The sequence below is a fragment of the Bos indicus genome, chromosome 15 (assembly GCF_029378745.1).
Source record: "Bos indicus isolate NIAB-ARS_2022 breed Sahiwal x Tharparkar chromosome 15, NIAB-ARS_B.indTharparkar_mat_pri_1.0, whole genome shotgun sequence".
NCBI lineage: Eukaryota > Metazoa > Chordata > Mammalia > Artiodactyla > Bovidae > Bos > Bos indicus.
Window position 1 is genome coordinate 84,140,644 of NC_091774.1, and position 13,790 is coordinate 84,154,433.

Below are 13,790 nucleotides of genomic sequence, written 5' to 3' on the forward strand. Positions count from 1 at the left end.
CCATCCCCGGGTGCACTTTGAGGCGGAAGACAATATGCAGAATATCACACAGCATTGCCTACAGTAGCAGGAATTGAAAATATCCTAAAAGGCAACAGGGAAATCGTTATTTTATTGTAGTAAATTCATGTGATGCTGATTTCAGCCTTTAAAAGTCTCCACGGTCTTCAGTGATGGATGAGCCAGTTAGATGAGCAACCTGCAGCATGTTTTAGTATCTGCTCAGAAGTGCTTCTGGGGCAGATACAAATAAAGTAAACGCATTCTATTTGCCTCTCCATACTCAGCTGGGAGAAAGGGAACTGTCTTTGGCCAAAGAGAGGGTGAAGAGAGAGCGTACTGTATGTTCTGTCTGCAGACTCCTGGTGTGTGTGTGTGCGCGCGTGTGTGTGTGTATTTGTGTGTGTATGCATGCATTTGTGTATGTGTGTGTGTGTGCACGTGTGTGTGTGTAGTTGCAGGGGTGCAGGGGCAGTGAGCGATGTCTTCAGGCTTTTCCCTCCAGTCTCTGTGTCTCTGTGGTGGTCTGCTGGGTCATCCAGTCAGAGAAGGAACAACAGTGTGCTTGTTGACACGCGTGTGACAACCGTGCCTGGCATGGAGCATCCGTCTTTTGACTCCTGAGCCGTCTGTGTGTAGTCAAAGCTCTTACTGGTCAAGGACAGATATTGGTGACAGAAGCCCCACGGTCATGAATACTGCAGCCAGCTCTCTCAAATGGCAGCGCTGGGAGGCAGTCCCTTATGGCCTTCCCTCCATGTCTGAGGGGACTGATTCCAGGACCCCCGATGGTGCTCAAGTCCCTCACAAAACACGGTGAGCAGACCATCTGCATATGACCCACACACATCCTTCCCCGTACCGCACTTTCAATCCTCTCTGGATTACCTATAACACCTAACGCAGTGTAAGTGCTAAATACATAGTTACTGGCCCGTGGTAAATTTAACTTTTGCCCTTGGGAATTTTCTGGAATTGTTTTCCCGAGTAGGTTTCGATTCTCGGTTGGCTGAACCATGGATGTGTTACCTGTGGATGTGGAGGACCAACTGCGCTTATAATAAAAATACAGCACCTGGCTTGAACTCAAAGCAGAGCACCAAAACCAGACTTACCACTTTGTTATGCTGAGTAGAGGTTTCAAGAAGTTTAGCAAGTGATCTGGTGTCCAGAGGGAAGAAGGAACCATCCTGTTTGGCAGGAGGAGGAAGTGAGACTGCCTTCTACTCCACTGTTGGGAACGGCTGGTTCGATGAAGGAGAATTCTATCATAAACCACACAGCTTCTCCAAAGAACCTTATTCTCTGGGGCTTTAGACTCAAACCCATGCAGTCTGTGGAGAAAACCGGAAATCAGAACCATCAGATCACAAGAACGTATACCTCAGATACGATGTGCACATCATTTCCAAACATGAGACCTATGCCCAGATGGAAAACTAAGGCTCAAGGAGATGTGTCCTTTTTTTGATGACCATCATGTCTCTGATCCACTCTTCTGCTTTCCTATCTCTGCTCTAATTATTTTCTGTTGTTTTAAATTGTGTATCTAAATGAGGTGATGGAGGTTTACTAAACTTATTGTGGTCGTTTCATGACATATGTGAGTCAGATCATTACGGGGCACACCTTGAATGTGTACCAGGTTGATGTCAATTCTGTCTCAATAAGACCGGGAGGAAGAAAAGACGTAAGGGCCCATTTCCTTCCAGAACCCCAGTGGTGCCGGAACGGAGGCAGATGTGTCTCATCCACCAGCCTGTTCTCAGCATCCAACACGGAGCACCAGCCCAGCTAGGCGTCCGGAGCAATCTAACCACATCTCTGCTGGGTGTAAAGGACGTGAAGCATTTCAGGGGAGGGACGCAAGTGAGGGTCACTCAGTCTTGGTGTATTCTGAGAATCGCAAATAACCTGTTAGGAACGTGTCACATCAGGACAGCTAGCCCCTCAAGCTGTGTTCCTTCCTCAGCAGGCTTAAGCAACGAACCCACTCACCGTTCCCACGTCCTCCTCTGTTGCTACTTGTATCTGCAGAGTGTGGTGGAAAAGCTCTAAAATAAAGAAGCAGCATAGTTACATTCATTATTGTCTAACACACTGTTGAACTTCAAGAAAACTTTTTGTACAGATATCTGAGATACAAAATATATATTTTGTAACATCACTGACAGGTATGTAGCAAAATATAAACTCAGGGAAAAGGTCTCCTGTATTTATATTTTGTTTCGTAGAAGGAACTTGGCTCTGAGAGTCACAGTCTGGGCAGGTGTAAGGGTCCCTTGGCAGCTGAAAACCAATTGGGAAGAAACTCAAAGATCCAACCAGTGAGTGCTAAGGGAAATCAACCCTGAGCGTTCACTGGAATGGCTGATGCTGAAGCTGAAACTCTAGTCCTTTGGCCACCTGATGCGAACTGACTCATTTGAAAAGACCCTGATGCTGGGAAAGATTGAAGGGCAGGAGGAGAAGGGGATGACAGAGGATGAGATGGCTGGATGGCATCACCAACTTGATGGACAGGGTTTGGGTAAGCTCCGGGAGTTGGTGATGGACAGGGAGGCCTGGCGTGCTGCAGTTCACGGGGTCGCAGAGAGTTGGACACGACTGAGCGACTGAACAACAAGGACCAAGCTCAAAGCTGTAAGAAATGGTCTTAAAGGACCGTGAGAACTGTGTCCTTCTGAAGCTGGTCCAGGGGGAGGGGATGTGCCTGCTCCTTGTTCACCACTTGGTCTCCGTGTGTTTATTTTTTCTGGATCAAACGCGATTCCTGATAGAGGCACCTGCACATCATCCGGGAGCTTGTCCCCTGCATCAAAGTTCCTCCCAATTTTATTAAGAATGGCAAGAATTCCAACGAAGAGCTTGTCTCCCAAGACACAAGGCTAAAATGAAATTAAATACTTAAATCCAGTTTATGAAAAGCTTGTTGTGTAATGTTAGGAAAGGTAAACACAAAACAATTCAACCATGATTAAAAACTGTGATTAAAACAATCTTTAAAAATATACCTTAATTCTTACCAATATCTTAAAATTTTACATTTTATGAATATCTAATGTCTATGTAATTTATATTTAAAAATTATATTTTAGATACATCTATTTCATATATCTCTTCTTGGTTCAAAAGGATGTCATAGTCTTCCGACACTTACAAAGCTACTGTACTCTTAACATTCCTGTTAGCTGTCAGCTTATTTCCTAATGTGCTTAAGTATATGAAAAGGGGAAGAAAAGTTGCTCAGTCGTGTCCTACTCTTTGCGACCCCATGGACTGTAACCTACGAGGTTCCTCCATCCGTGGAGTTTTCCAGGCAAGAGTACTGGAGTGGGTTGCCATTTCCTTCTGCAGGGGATCTTCCTGACCCAGGGAACAAACCCGGGTCTCCCTCCTTGCAAGCAGATGCTTTACCCTCTGAGCCATAGTCCAGGCGGATAAAACTGTATGAAAATTCCTAATAGTTGTTTTTGTAGATGATATTGATAGTTTTCACAGTAATCTTTAACCATTGCTTTATTTTACTTCAACTTAATGCAGTTTTAATGGTTCACTTTGTGGCGTCTCCCACACACACACGCCTGCATTTGAAAGCGAATGTTCAGATATTCAGGACAGACTCGGAGAGCGCGGCTGGTGCTCATGCTGACAGCTCACACGGCTCATATCTGCAATCACTCTGTCACCAGGCAGGCCTGCTGCCGTGCGTGGCCCTGTCTGCTCACCCCGGAGCCCGCTTCCCTGGCCCAGCCCACCCACGACGGCCCCCAGGACGTGGCTGCAGAGATGCACCACGTCCATTCTGCTTCGCTGCTTTCCATCTCTTTGATCACGATCGCATATCCATGTCCAGTGCTGTGATTTCCTTCTCCCACCCGAGATGGAGATGAGAACTAGGCAGTGTCGTTGACTCAGGGTCATGAGCCACAGCCGCTTTCCCATTTCTCTATTCCTCTTGCCAGCAGATATCCTTGAAGGAGGCTTGTCTGCTTCCCCCCGAGGCCCCTTTTCCTCCCTAGCCCGTTCTGCTGCCCCGGCCCCTCCACACCCCGCTGCATCACAGTGGCCAGAGTCCTTGGTGAACCAAACCCTCTGCGGGTCAAACCAGCCGGCCTGAGCTGGGCTCCTGGGCCTCTGGACAGGCTGACCCTCCCAGTCTCCTCCATCCCAGGGATGGCAACCCTGGTTCCTCCTCTTTCTTAGGCCCAGCGTGACGGAGTAATTCTCGAACCTCCTTATTTTTCTCGCCCCACAAACGATCTAGGAATCAAAGAGTCCTCCCCATGCCAGGCTGCGCTTGTCTTAGCGCACGGACGTCTGCAGTAGCCTCCAGTCGGTCCCCTTTCCTGTACTGCGCCCCACTCCTGGCATCCAGATGACCCCTGGAAACATGGTGGAGGGCACGCCCAGAGCCTGCCCTGGCTCCCTGAGTCCCTGAGTCAGAGCTCTGCTCTGAAAGGCCTGCCTGACGGGGTCCTGGTTCCCCCAGCCTCCTCCCTGCAGGCCTGCCCCCTCCCGACCTCCCCGCAGGCCTGGGCCCCCGGGCATTGCCCCCTGGGGCCCTCTCTGCTTGGCCAGCCGTACCTCAGCCCAGTACGCAGGTGACCGCTCAGGGCTTTGCTCGGCGACGCCCTCTGGGTGAGGTCTCTGTACACAGCACCCCCAACACCCCCTTTTCTCGTCACTTCCTTTATGCTGTGGATTCACTGCCTTGGAGACAGGCTGGGACACGGGCCTTTTGTGGTGTTTGTACCTGGACCAGCATCTGGAGCGACAGATACAAAGGAGCTGTGGCACGGGACGAAACGTGACTGCGAGCGGGTGGAGCGAATCATCCACGAGATACAGAAAGGCCACGATCCAGCTGCCGCTTCTGAGGTGCTGGGCGCAAAGGCGGGGTCCCTGCACACAGCACCACCGAGGGGAGCGCCTGCTCCCCACACCCAGCCCACCCGGGACCAGCCCCCCAGGGAGGAGCCCCCTGTCACTGCTCTGGCTCCCCGAGCTGCAGCAGGGGCCCCGGTGGGCTCCCCGACCCCTCCTCTGGCCTCTGGTCCATTCCCGCGGATTAAAGAGCCCAGGGTCGGTGTCGCCTTGAACACACAGGACTGATTTGTTTGTGCATTTTTGCTGTTCCACTTCCTCAGCCGGGGCAGACATCTCCGAGACAGGGGCCACTGAAGCCTCCCCAGCACCCAAAACAGTGCTCCGCACACAGCGAACCCAAACGCTGTCGATCCCGTCTGGATGAACGGACGCTATTGAGTCAGATCTTGCTTTTCAGTCGCCCAGAGGCTGAGCTGCAAAGTGGCCTTTGGGAACCGCCCAGGCCAGCACTGCAGCCGGTGTCGCCCCGGCAAACACACAGGCCCCCAGGGCCCGGATGCGCCTTTCTGGGTCGGCCTTGACTGGCCGTCCCGACTCGGACCCATTTTCCTTTCTCGCTTTCCAAGGACAAGGATTTTCTTCTTTTTTTTTTTAATTTATTTTTTAATTGAAGGCTTATTGCTTTACAGAACGGTGCTTGTTTCTGCCGAACAGCAGCATGAATCGGCCACAGGTATATACGTGCCCCTCACGGACAGCAGTTTTCCGCGTTCTTTTCTTCCGGGGCTAAGATGACGCTCACTTACTCCCAGGAGTCCCCCATGCTCCCACCACTCATGGTTTCTTGGCTCCAGACTCTGGCAGCTTGACATGGAAACTGGGCTCCTCGTCCTCTCCTCGCTTCTCGTCCACGCCTGTCTCTGCGGGGGACAGCAGGAGAGTCCTGGGAGAGGAGGAGGTCAGCAGGACCCTGTTCTTTAAGGAACACGTGTTTTGTTGTGTTTTCTGCACACCCGGCAGGAGGAAGTTGGCCTGTGCAGGTTACCATTGCGGGTATTAGGTACGATCTGCCCACACGCTACTGTTTACAGCCCCATTGGCCGGGTCACTGAACTGTAGCCTCCCTGCCCAGTGATGTGAGAATTTCATGTTCTGCTTAGGGTCAAGAGCAATCAAGCATTCTGCAAAGGAGTATCTTGAAGGCACCTCTTGCTACTCTTTTAAAAACCCGAAGTCTTGGCTCCTCAGCAAACACGTCTGGAGCAGCAGCAGCTCTGCAGTACAGTCCTGGTATCACTAAATCCTGATGAAGGAAATGTGTTCTTAACCCAGGAGTAGGGTGCGTCCACAGGTCTGTAGTTCTCAGCAGGTTAAGGGGTAAGGATTTCTTCTGTAGCACTGAGTTATTCACATTTTCCCCCATAAATAAAAACAAAGGACACAGGGCTGGCCTAAGGATTTCATGGTTTTTATAGCCCATCTGGAAAAAAAAAGGAGAATCTGGTACTGTTTAAATAGCTTAAGGATGCCCTGGTGTTTAGTGGACTGTGCTATTTATTCATTTATTACTTTTGCAATAATTTGTGTGACTCCTAGCTCACTTAAACAATATATTTGTTTATTTGGCTCGGCCAAATTTTAGTTGCTGCTTGTGGGATCTAGCTCCCCGACCAAGGATCAGACCCGGGCCCCTTTTATCCAGAGCATGGATTTCTCGCCACTGGATCAGCAGGGAAGCCCCAAGGACTGTGCTATTTGCTGCTCAGCAGCATCACCAGGAACCAGGGCAGGTGGGGCGTCTGGGACGTACCTGCATAGGCGGAAGGGGGCCTCACCTGTGACACCTTCCCCGTGTGTCTTGAGGGCTGTCTCTCATTCCAATTATACCAACACACTTTTATCAAAGACTTAACACCTATCAGGCAATTTTATGTCTTAAAAACAGTGGATAGAAGACACTGGCTTTGGGGAGTGTGCTCAGGGGGAGAGACTGCGCCCTGGAGACTTGAGGCTGGCTCCGGCCCTGGGCCAGCCCAGCCACCCCTCCCACTGCCCCAGGTCTTTCAACTTCCTGTTTGTCTCTTCCTTTCTGTCTCTCCTGGGTTTACCTTTCTCTAGCTGACAAATATTTGCTTGATGCTGGAAAAAAACTCTTCAAAGTAAATGCGCTTGTCCTTGTTCCAGAAGTAACACCTCACTGTGTTCCAGCAGCTTTCAATGTGCAGAGCTGCGCACAAGTGCAGCATACAGGTTCAAAACATGCAGCGCCGTGTGTGCCCGCGTGTGCATTTTCTAGACTCTGGTGCTGTGGAAAACATCAGCCTCCCTAGACACGTTTCATATTTTCTTTCAGTAAACTCTGAATTTTGTTCTTGGGATGAGTTGGGTTTGTGATTGCTAGAAAGCATAAATTTGCCCTAATATCATACAACTTCCTTTGTGACATAATTCTGTGCCAAAATAAGACTTTTATTCGTCTTTTCCTAAAATGTGAGGTTTATCTGGACTTTTTTAAAATTAAAAAATTGAAAGTGGTAGGAGTGAGGACCAGAACAAGACCTGTGGACCCAAAGGCGGAGGATATTTTGGTTGGCCCCTCGCACCCGTCCCCATGCCATTCAAGTGTGTGCCAGACACACTTGTGTAAAGAAAATCCACAATGCTGTAGCTTTTCACATGATCAGTTCAGTCGCTCAGTCGCGTCCGACTCTTTGCGACCCCATGAACCGCAGCACGCCAGGCCTCCCTGTCCATCACCAACTCCCAGAGTTTACTCAAACTCATGTCCATCGAGTCGGTGATGCCATCCAGCCATCTCATCCTCTGTCGTCCCCTTCTGCTCCTGCCTTCAATCTTTCCCAGCATCAGGGTCTTTTCCAATGAGTCAGTTCTTCACATCAGGTGGCCAAAGTATTGGAGTTTCAGCTTCAGCATCAGTCCTTCCAACGAATATTCAGGACTGATTTCCTTTAGGATGGACTGGTTGGATCTCCTTGCATGTAGTTCAAGGGACTCTCAAGAGTCTTCTCCAACACCACAGTTCAAAGCATCAGTTCTTCAGCGCTCAGCTTTCTTTATAGTCCAACTCTCACATCCATATGTGACTACTGGAAAAACATAGCCTTGACTAGACGGACCTTTGTTTTTAATATGCTGTCTAATATGCTGGTCATAACTTTCCTTCTAAGGAGCAAGCGTCTTTTAATTTCATGGCTGCAGTCACCATCCGCAGTGATTTTGGAGCCCAGGAAAATAAAGTCAGCCACTGTTTCCACTGTTTCCCCATCTATTTCCCATGAAGTGATGGGACCAGATGCCATGATCTTAGTTTTCTGAATGTTGAGCTTTAAGCCAACTTTTTCAGTCTCCTCTTTCACTTTCATCAAGAGGCTCCTTAGTTCTTCTTCACTTTCTGCCATAAGGGTGGTGTCATCTGCATATCTGAGGGTATTGATATTTCTCCCAGCAATCTTGATTCCAGCTTGTGCTTTTCTTCCAGCCCAGCGTTTCTCGTGATGTACTCTGCATAGAAGTTAAATAAGCAGGGTGACAATATATGGCCTTGACGTACTCCTTTTCCTATTTGGAACCAGTCTGTTGTTCCATGTCCAGTTCTAACTGTTGCTTCCTGATCTGTATACAGGTTTCTCAAGAGGCAGGTCAGGTGGTCTGGTATTCCCATCTCTTTCAGAATTTTCTACAGTTTGTTGTGATCCACACAGTCAAAGGCTTTGGCATAGCCAATAAAGCAGAAATAAATGTTTTTCTGGAATTCTCTTGCTTTTTCGATGATCCAGAGGAAAGTGAAAGAGGAGAGTGAAAAAGTTGGCTTAAAATTCAACATTCAGGAAACAAAGATCATGGCATCCGGTCCCATCTCTTCATGGCAAATAGATGGGGAAACAATGGAAACAGTGAGAGACTTTATTTTGGGGGGCTCCAAAATCACTGCAGATGGTGACTGCAGCCATGAAATTAAAAGACATTTAAATTAAAGAAATTAAATAAATTAAAGACAATTAAATTAAAGAAATTAAAAGAAATTAAGATTACTCCTTGGAAGAAACCTAGACAGAATATTAAAAACCAGAGACATTACTTTGCTAACAAAGGTCCATCTAGTCAAGGCTATGTTTTTCCAGTAGTCACATATGGATGTGAGAGTTGGACTATAAAGAAAGCTGAGCACCGAAGAACTGATGCTTTGAACTGTGGTGTTGGAGAAGACTCTTGAGAGTCCCTTGAACTACATGCAAGGAGATCCAACCAGTCCATCCTAAAGGAAATCAGTCCTGAATATTCATTGGAAGGACTGATGCTGAAGCTGAAACTCCAATACTTTGGCCACCTGATGTGAAGAACTGACTCATTGGAAAAGACCCTGATGCTGGGAAAGATTGAAGGCAGGAGGAGAAGGGGACGACAGAGGATGAGATGGCTGGATGGCATCACCGACTCGATGGACATGAGTTTGAGTGAACTCTGGGAGTTGGTGATGTACAGGGAGGCCTGGCGTGCTGCGGTTCATGGGGTCACAAAGAGTTGGACACGACTGAGCGACTGCACTGAACTGAACTTTCAAGAGGCTCTTTAGTTCTTCTTTGTTTTCTGCCTTAACGGTGGTGTCATCTGCATATCTGAGGTTATTGATATTTCTCCCTGCAATCTTGATTCCGGCTTGTGCTTCCTCCAGCCCAGCATTCCGCATGATGTACTCTGCATATGAGTTAAATAAGCAGGGTGACAATATGCAGCTGTGAGGTACTCCTTCCCCAGTTGGGCTTCCCTGGTGGCTCAGCTGGTGAAGAATCCGCCTGCAATGCAGGAGACCTGGGTTCGATCCCTGGGTTGGGAAGGTGCCCTGGAGAAGGGAGCGGCTACTCACTCCAGTATTCTTGCTTGGAGAATTCCATGGACTGTATAGTCTACGGGGTCACAAGGACTTGGACACGACTGAGAGACTTTCACTTTCACATGACAAGTCACTATTTAAAAAGCTTTTCTCCTCAGCATTTGAACTGCTTTAAAATACTGCGTTGGCTTTGGAAGCACCTTTCGCACCTGCTCGCCCGTTCAGCGCGCCGGGGGTGACTTTAGCCGCGTGTTCAAGTGTGCAGGGGTTGCGCAGCGCGCGCCCAGGCGGTCAGCTCCTGTTTGCACATCTCCAGCCGCAAAGTGTCTCTGCCACTCAGAGCGCCTCTCAGGGCCAGGCCGCCGGGAGGGGATGGGGCGCCGGGCGGGGATGGGACGCCGGGAGCCGGGGCTGAGGACCGGAAACCGCGGACGCCGCCGCCCCTCCCCCGAGGCCGCGCGGTGGGGCGGGGCCTCGGGGGCCGGGCCTCAGGCTGCAGCCAGTGAGCACCAGCGGGCCGGGAGCGCGGCGGCTTGTTGCCCCGGCGACCGGCGCGCGGCCCCGCCCCCGCCGAGCCTCCGGGTCCGGTTCGGACTCCGGCGCGGGTGGCTCAAGCGCAGCGGACGCGCGATGCCCAAGTGGAGTGTGCGGCGGAGGCCCAGCCTCCTTCTCGGCGCGGTGTTGCTGATCGTGTGCCTCCCGGTACTCCGCAGGTGAGCTGACGCCGCGTCCCGCGCACCTGCGCCCGAGCCCGGAGCCGGCCCGGAGCCCCCCAGGGCAGTCCCCACGGGGCGGCCCCCTGGCCCCGTCCGACAGGAGCGCTGGCGCCCGGCCCCTCTGCGCCCCCGGCGCCCAGGCGCTGCACTCCCGGCCCCGGCGTCTGCGCCCAGTCGGGGCTCCCCACCCTCCAGCGCAGGGGTCCGCGCCGAACTGGCCATGAGACCCCTCTCCGAGGTGCCCAGCGTGCGCGTCCCGAGTCCTCCTGCCGAGCCCCAGGTCCCCTGCTTTTCTCCGAGGTCCCCACATTTCCTGCCAAACGAGCTGCGAGGCTGGTCAGCCTGGCTGAGGTCAGAGCTCCAGCTCCGTAAGGTCCATTTGCCCGGCCCAGAGCGGTCCCCAGGTCTCTGTCCCGCGGGTCCTCCAAGCTCCTTAGTCTGGGTGTGGTTGCTCCGTTCTCGGGATGCGTCTTCCGCTCGCCTACCAGCACCAGCTCACCCGCTCCCACTCCCCATTCCCTTATAACATGTTATCTGGGGGTGCGTTTGGGGATAGAATGCTTTACCCACCACTTGTGCGCGTGCCTGAGCCTAGAATTTTCCTACCGACTTTGTTTATAGGATTTTACAGCTGTGACCCTATCTCTCAGGTCGATGCCTGGAACTTTCCATATTCAAAACGTCCAGTGTGCGGGAAGTCAGGCAGGGACGCTGGTGCTGAAGCTGAAGGCTGAGCCAGTGGACCTCCAGCAGGCGCGCCACCCTCATCTGTTGCTTCTCTCTGTGTCTTTGTCACTTCTCTGGACTTCCTCTGGGAGACAGCGATGTTTGAGAGGGAAAGAACTCTTTCCCTTTGCGTCTTTCCAAGTCTGAGGTGACACCTTTGTTTCGGAGACAACGAGGTGTCAGGATTGTTTGGGAAAAGGAAATGCTTTTCTGGGGCTCAGAAAACATCAGGGCGTCTCATTTCCCCAGCTGCTCCCAAGACTTTTCCATCCTGCCTGTGATCTCTCCCCTTCCTCTTTGAGGACTGGTCCTGGCCCTTGGAGGCACAGGGCTGACGCAAACTCCAGAGCAATCCCTCCAGGCAGAGGCGGCAGGAGCCTCCGGCATACACCCAGGTATCCAGGAGACCACACCCCAGGGAGAAAAGCCCGCTGCATGGGAGGGGCACACGCTTGGATGCTGGAGGTCAGAGAGGCAGCGGCCCTCTCGGGGGGCCCAGACAGGTCACGGGGACGGGGATGGCTGTGAGGGGCTTGAGATGGGCCAGGCAGTGCCCCTGACAGTCCCCAGGAGGAGGCGCGAGAAGAGGGCAGGTGCTTGTTGGGGTCTGGAGGGAGAGGAGGTAAAGAAGCCGGGCTCTCACGGGCGAGGGAACGTGTGCGCGTCTGGCGGCAGGAAGGGTCGGGTCCATGGAGCAGCCGGGGACGAAGGGCGCGGCTCCTGCCCTGGCAGTGGTGTGGCGCGTTTAGGAAGGACATGGCTTTCCTGCTGCGCCTTCTTTCTCGGCAGGCGAGACAGAGGCCGGAGAAGCTCAGGCTGGGTCAGGGCTGCCTCTTAGGCCCTCCAGAACACTTGTCTCCTGATATCTTCCGAGCTGTGTCTCATGGGTACCTTCTGCTCAGGTCCTTCCATCCCGCTTGGGCTGGACACCAAGGCCTGCGTCTGGAGGCCAGAGCCAGGTCCCTCCCCTGCCTGACGCCCCTGCGGCCAGGGCATCAGCCCAGTGGGGCCTCTCCCAGCTGTTGTTGGGAACGTGGGCGCAGCCCCCAAAGCAGAGGTCATTCGGGGACGGGCAGCAGAGCGGGGAGCTCCAGGTCAGAGGGGGGTGTGGGGGGGGGAGGGGCTGCTTAGCTGCAGCCTTTTTTTTCCCCATAAACTTTTACCTGGATTGGTTCATGGTCAACCACTGCTGTTTACTGACATCGTATCCAAGAAATAAGAGGACCGAGGTGACTTTTGAGGAAGATTTCAACCTTTGGTTTTTTAGCTTGAACATTGGTCTTAAAAAATCCCTTGATGGCGGTACAGTCGTCGTGTAGCCAGCTGCACGGGCAGCAGGTGCGTCTGCTGGGCCCTGACACGTGCGCCCTCCGTGGAGCGGCCTCCGCAGCTCCGACAGAGTGGGGTCCACCAGCCCCGGAAGCTCACTGCTGCCCCTGTGCCCCGCGCTCGCATCTCCCCGAGAACGCTCACATGTTGCGTTTGGCCTCAGACATCAGCTGGCATCCCCTCAAGCTTACAGAGGTGTAATCCTCTGCCTTGGCTGACAATTTCCGCTTGGCATGTTACTTGGGGTCCAGGGTGTGCGTACTGGGTGAACCTCGGCTCCAAACCTCCCCGTCTCCACAAGCACAAGAATGCCTGCCTGGTATGACGAGGGCGTGGTTCCCATTCAGGACTTTCCCTCAGAATCTGCGCCTCACTGATTAGCCCCCCGAGAGCTCTGCGTCTCTCTAAGCTAGAGGTCAGCTGCACAGTCGGCAGGGCCAGAGCCGCGGCAGGCTGCCTGCATCGCTTCCCGAGGGAGGTCATCTTTGCTGCTCCCCGCCCTGCTGGGGTCTGGGTTCCCGAAGCTCGCTCCTCCCCTGGGAGGGAGAGAAGGACCTCTCGGGCGCCCCGGGGACACGAGTCATAGCCTTGGAACCAGGCCGCTCTCTTTGGTCTCTTCTGAGGGCGTGAGTGCCGGACCGTGTCCTTCTGGGCCTCTGTGAGGTCACGGGATTTATGGACTTCCTCTGTTCTGGACGCTGCTCTCCGTGGGGCCCGAGTCATCGCCGCTGGAATGCTCCAGCTCTCATGTTCTGGCAGCAAAGCTCTCAGCCCGTGGGAGTGTCACCCCTGACACACGTGGGGAAGGTGGGGGCAGGTGTCTGAGACCCTGTGCTAGAGGAGAGGGTGGGTGCTAAGGTTCTGTGATCGGAGGACCGGGGTCTCAGCAAGTGCGTGGACGCTGAGGGTCGGTGATCGGGGGACTGGGGTGCCCCAGAGACCAGCCCTGAGGCTTCCAGAGCCTCGGCCCCCCAAATATCAGGACTTCGGCCGAGGAGTCCTCTCCTCTTGGAAGGAGCTGGCGAAGTAAACAGGCTTCTTTCCATGATGCGACCCCAGGCCTGTCGTGTCACCTGGAATGCTATTATGGTGAAGCAGCAGGAGACGCCGGGGCTCAGAGACCCTCTCGGGACACGTGGGGCCTGAGGGCACCAGGCCCCCGTCCAGCCCCCAGCAGTGGGGGCGTTTCCTGCTCTCCACTCACTTTTCTGTTTGCTTAAATCAATTGGTCTGGCTATCAAAGGCCATGTTGAGAGTCCCCCTCGTGTGGTGCCTCTCCTGGACGACAGGGCGGTGGATTCTTAGAGGCTCGTGGTAAGAGAGTGGACACTTCTCGA

General features: G+C 52.9%; 2 protein-coding genes across 8 annotated transcripts in view; both read left to right on the plus strand.

The window, feature by feature from the left end:
* Positions 1 to 1,598, plus strand: part of GLB1L3 (galactosidase beta 1 like 3) — a 33,185-nt gene extending 31,587 nt beyond the window's left edge. For 3 of the 6 annotated variants that reach the window (XM_070767552.1, XM_070767551.1, XM_070767554.1), the window contains exon 23: positions 992 to 1,598. In XM_070767552.1, the coding sequence (XP_070623653.1) occupies positions 992 to 1,131 (140 nt within the window). In that variant the 3' untranslated portion in view covers positions 1,132 to 1,598. Of the gene's footprint in view, positions 1 to 145; positions 967 to 991 lie in introns of those variants that run through there. The other 3 variants (XM_070767553.1, XM_070767555.1, XM_070767556.1) reach the window with 2 other exon arrangements.
* Positions 1,599 to 10,257: 8,659 nt separating this feature from the next.
* The window catches only part of LOC109569945 (beta-galactosidase-1-like protein 2), a 40,081-nt gene continuing 36,548 nt past the window's right edge, over positions 10,258 to 13,790 (plus strand). For both annotated transcript variants that reach the window (XM_070767559.1, XM_019975751.2), the window contains exon 1: positions 10,258 to 10,395. In XM_070767559.1, the coding sequence (XP_070623660.1) occupies positions 10,313 to 10,395 (83 nt within the window). In that variant the 5' untranslated portion in view covers positions 10,258 to 10,312. The remainder of the gene's footprint in view (positions 10,396 to 13,790) is intronic.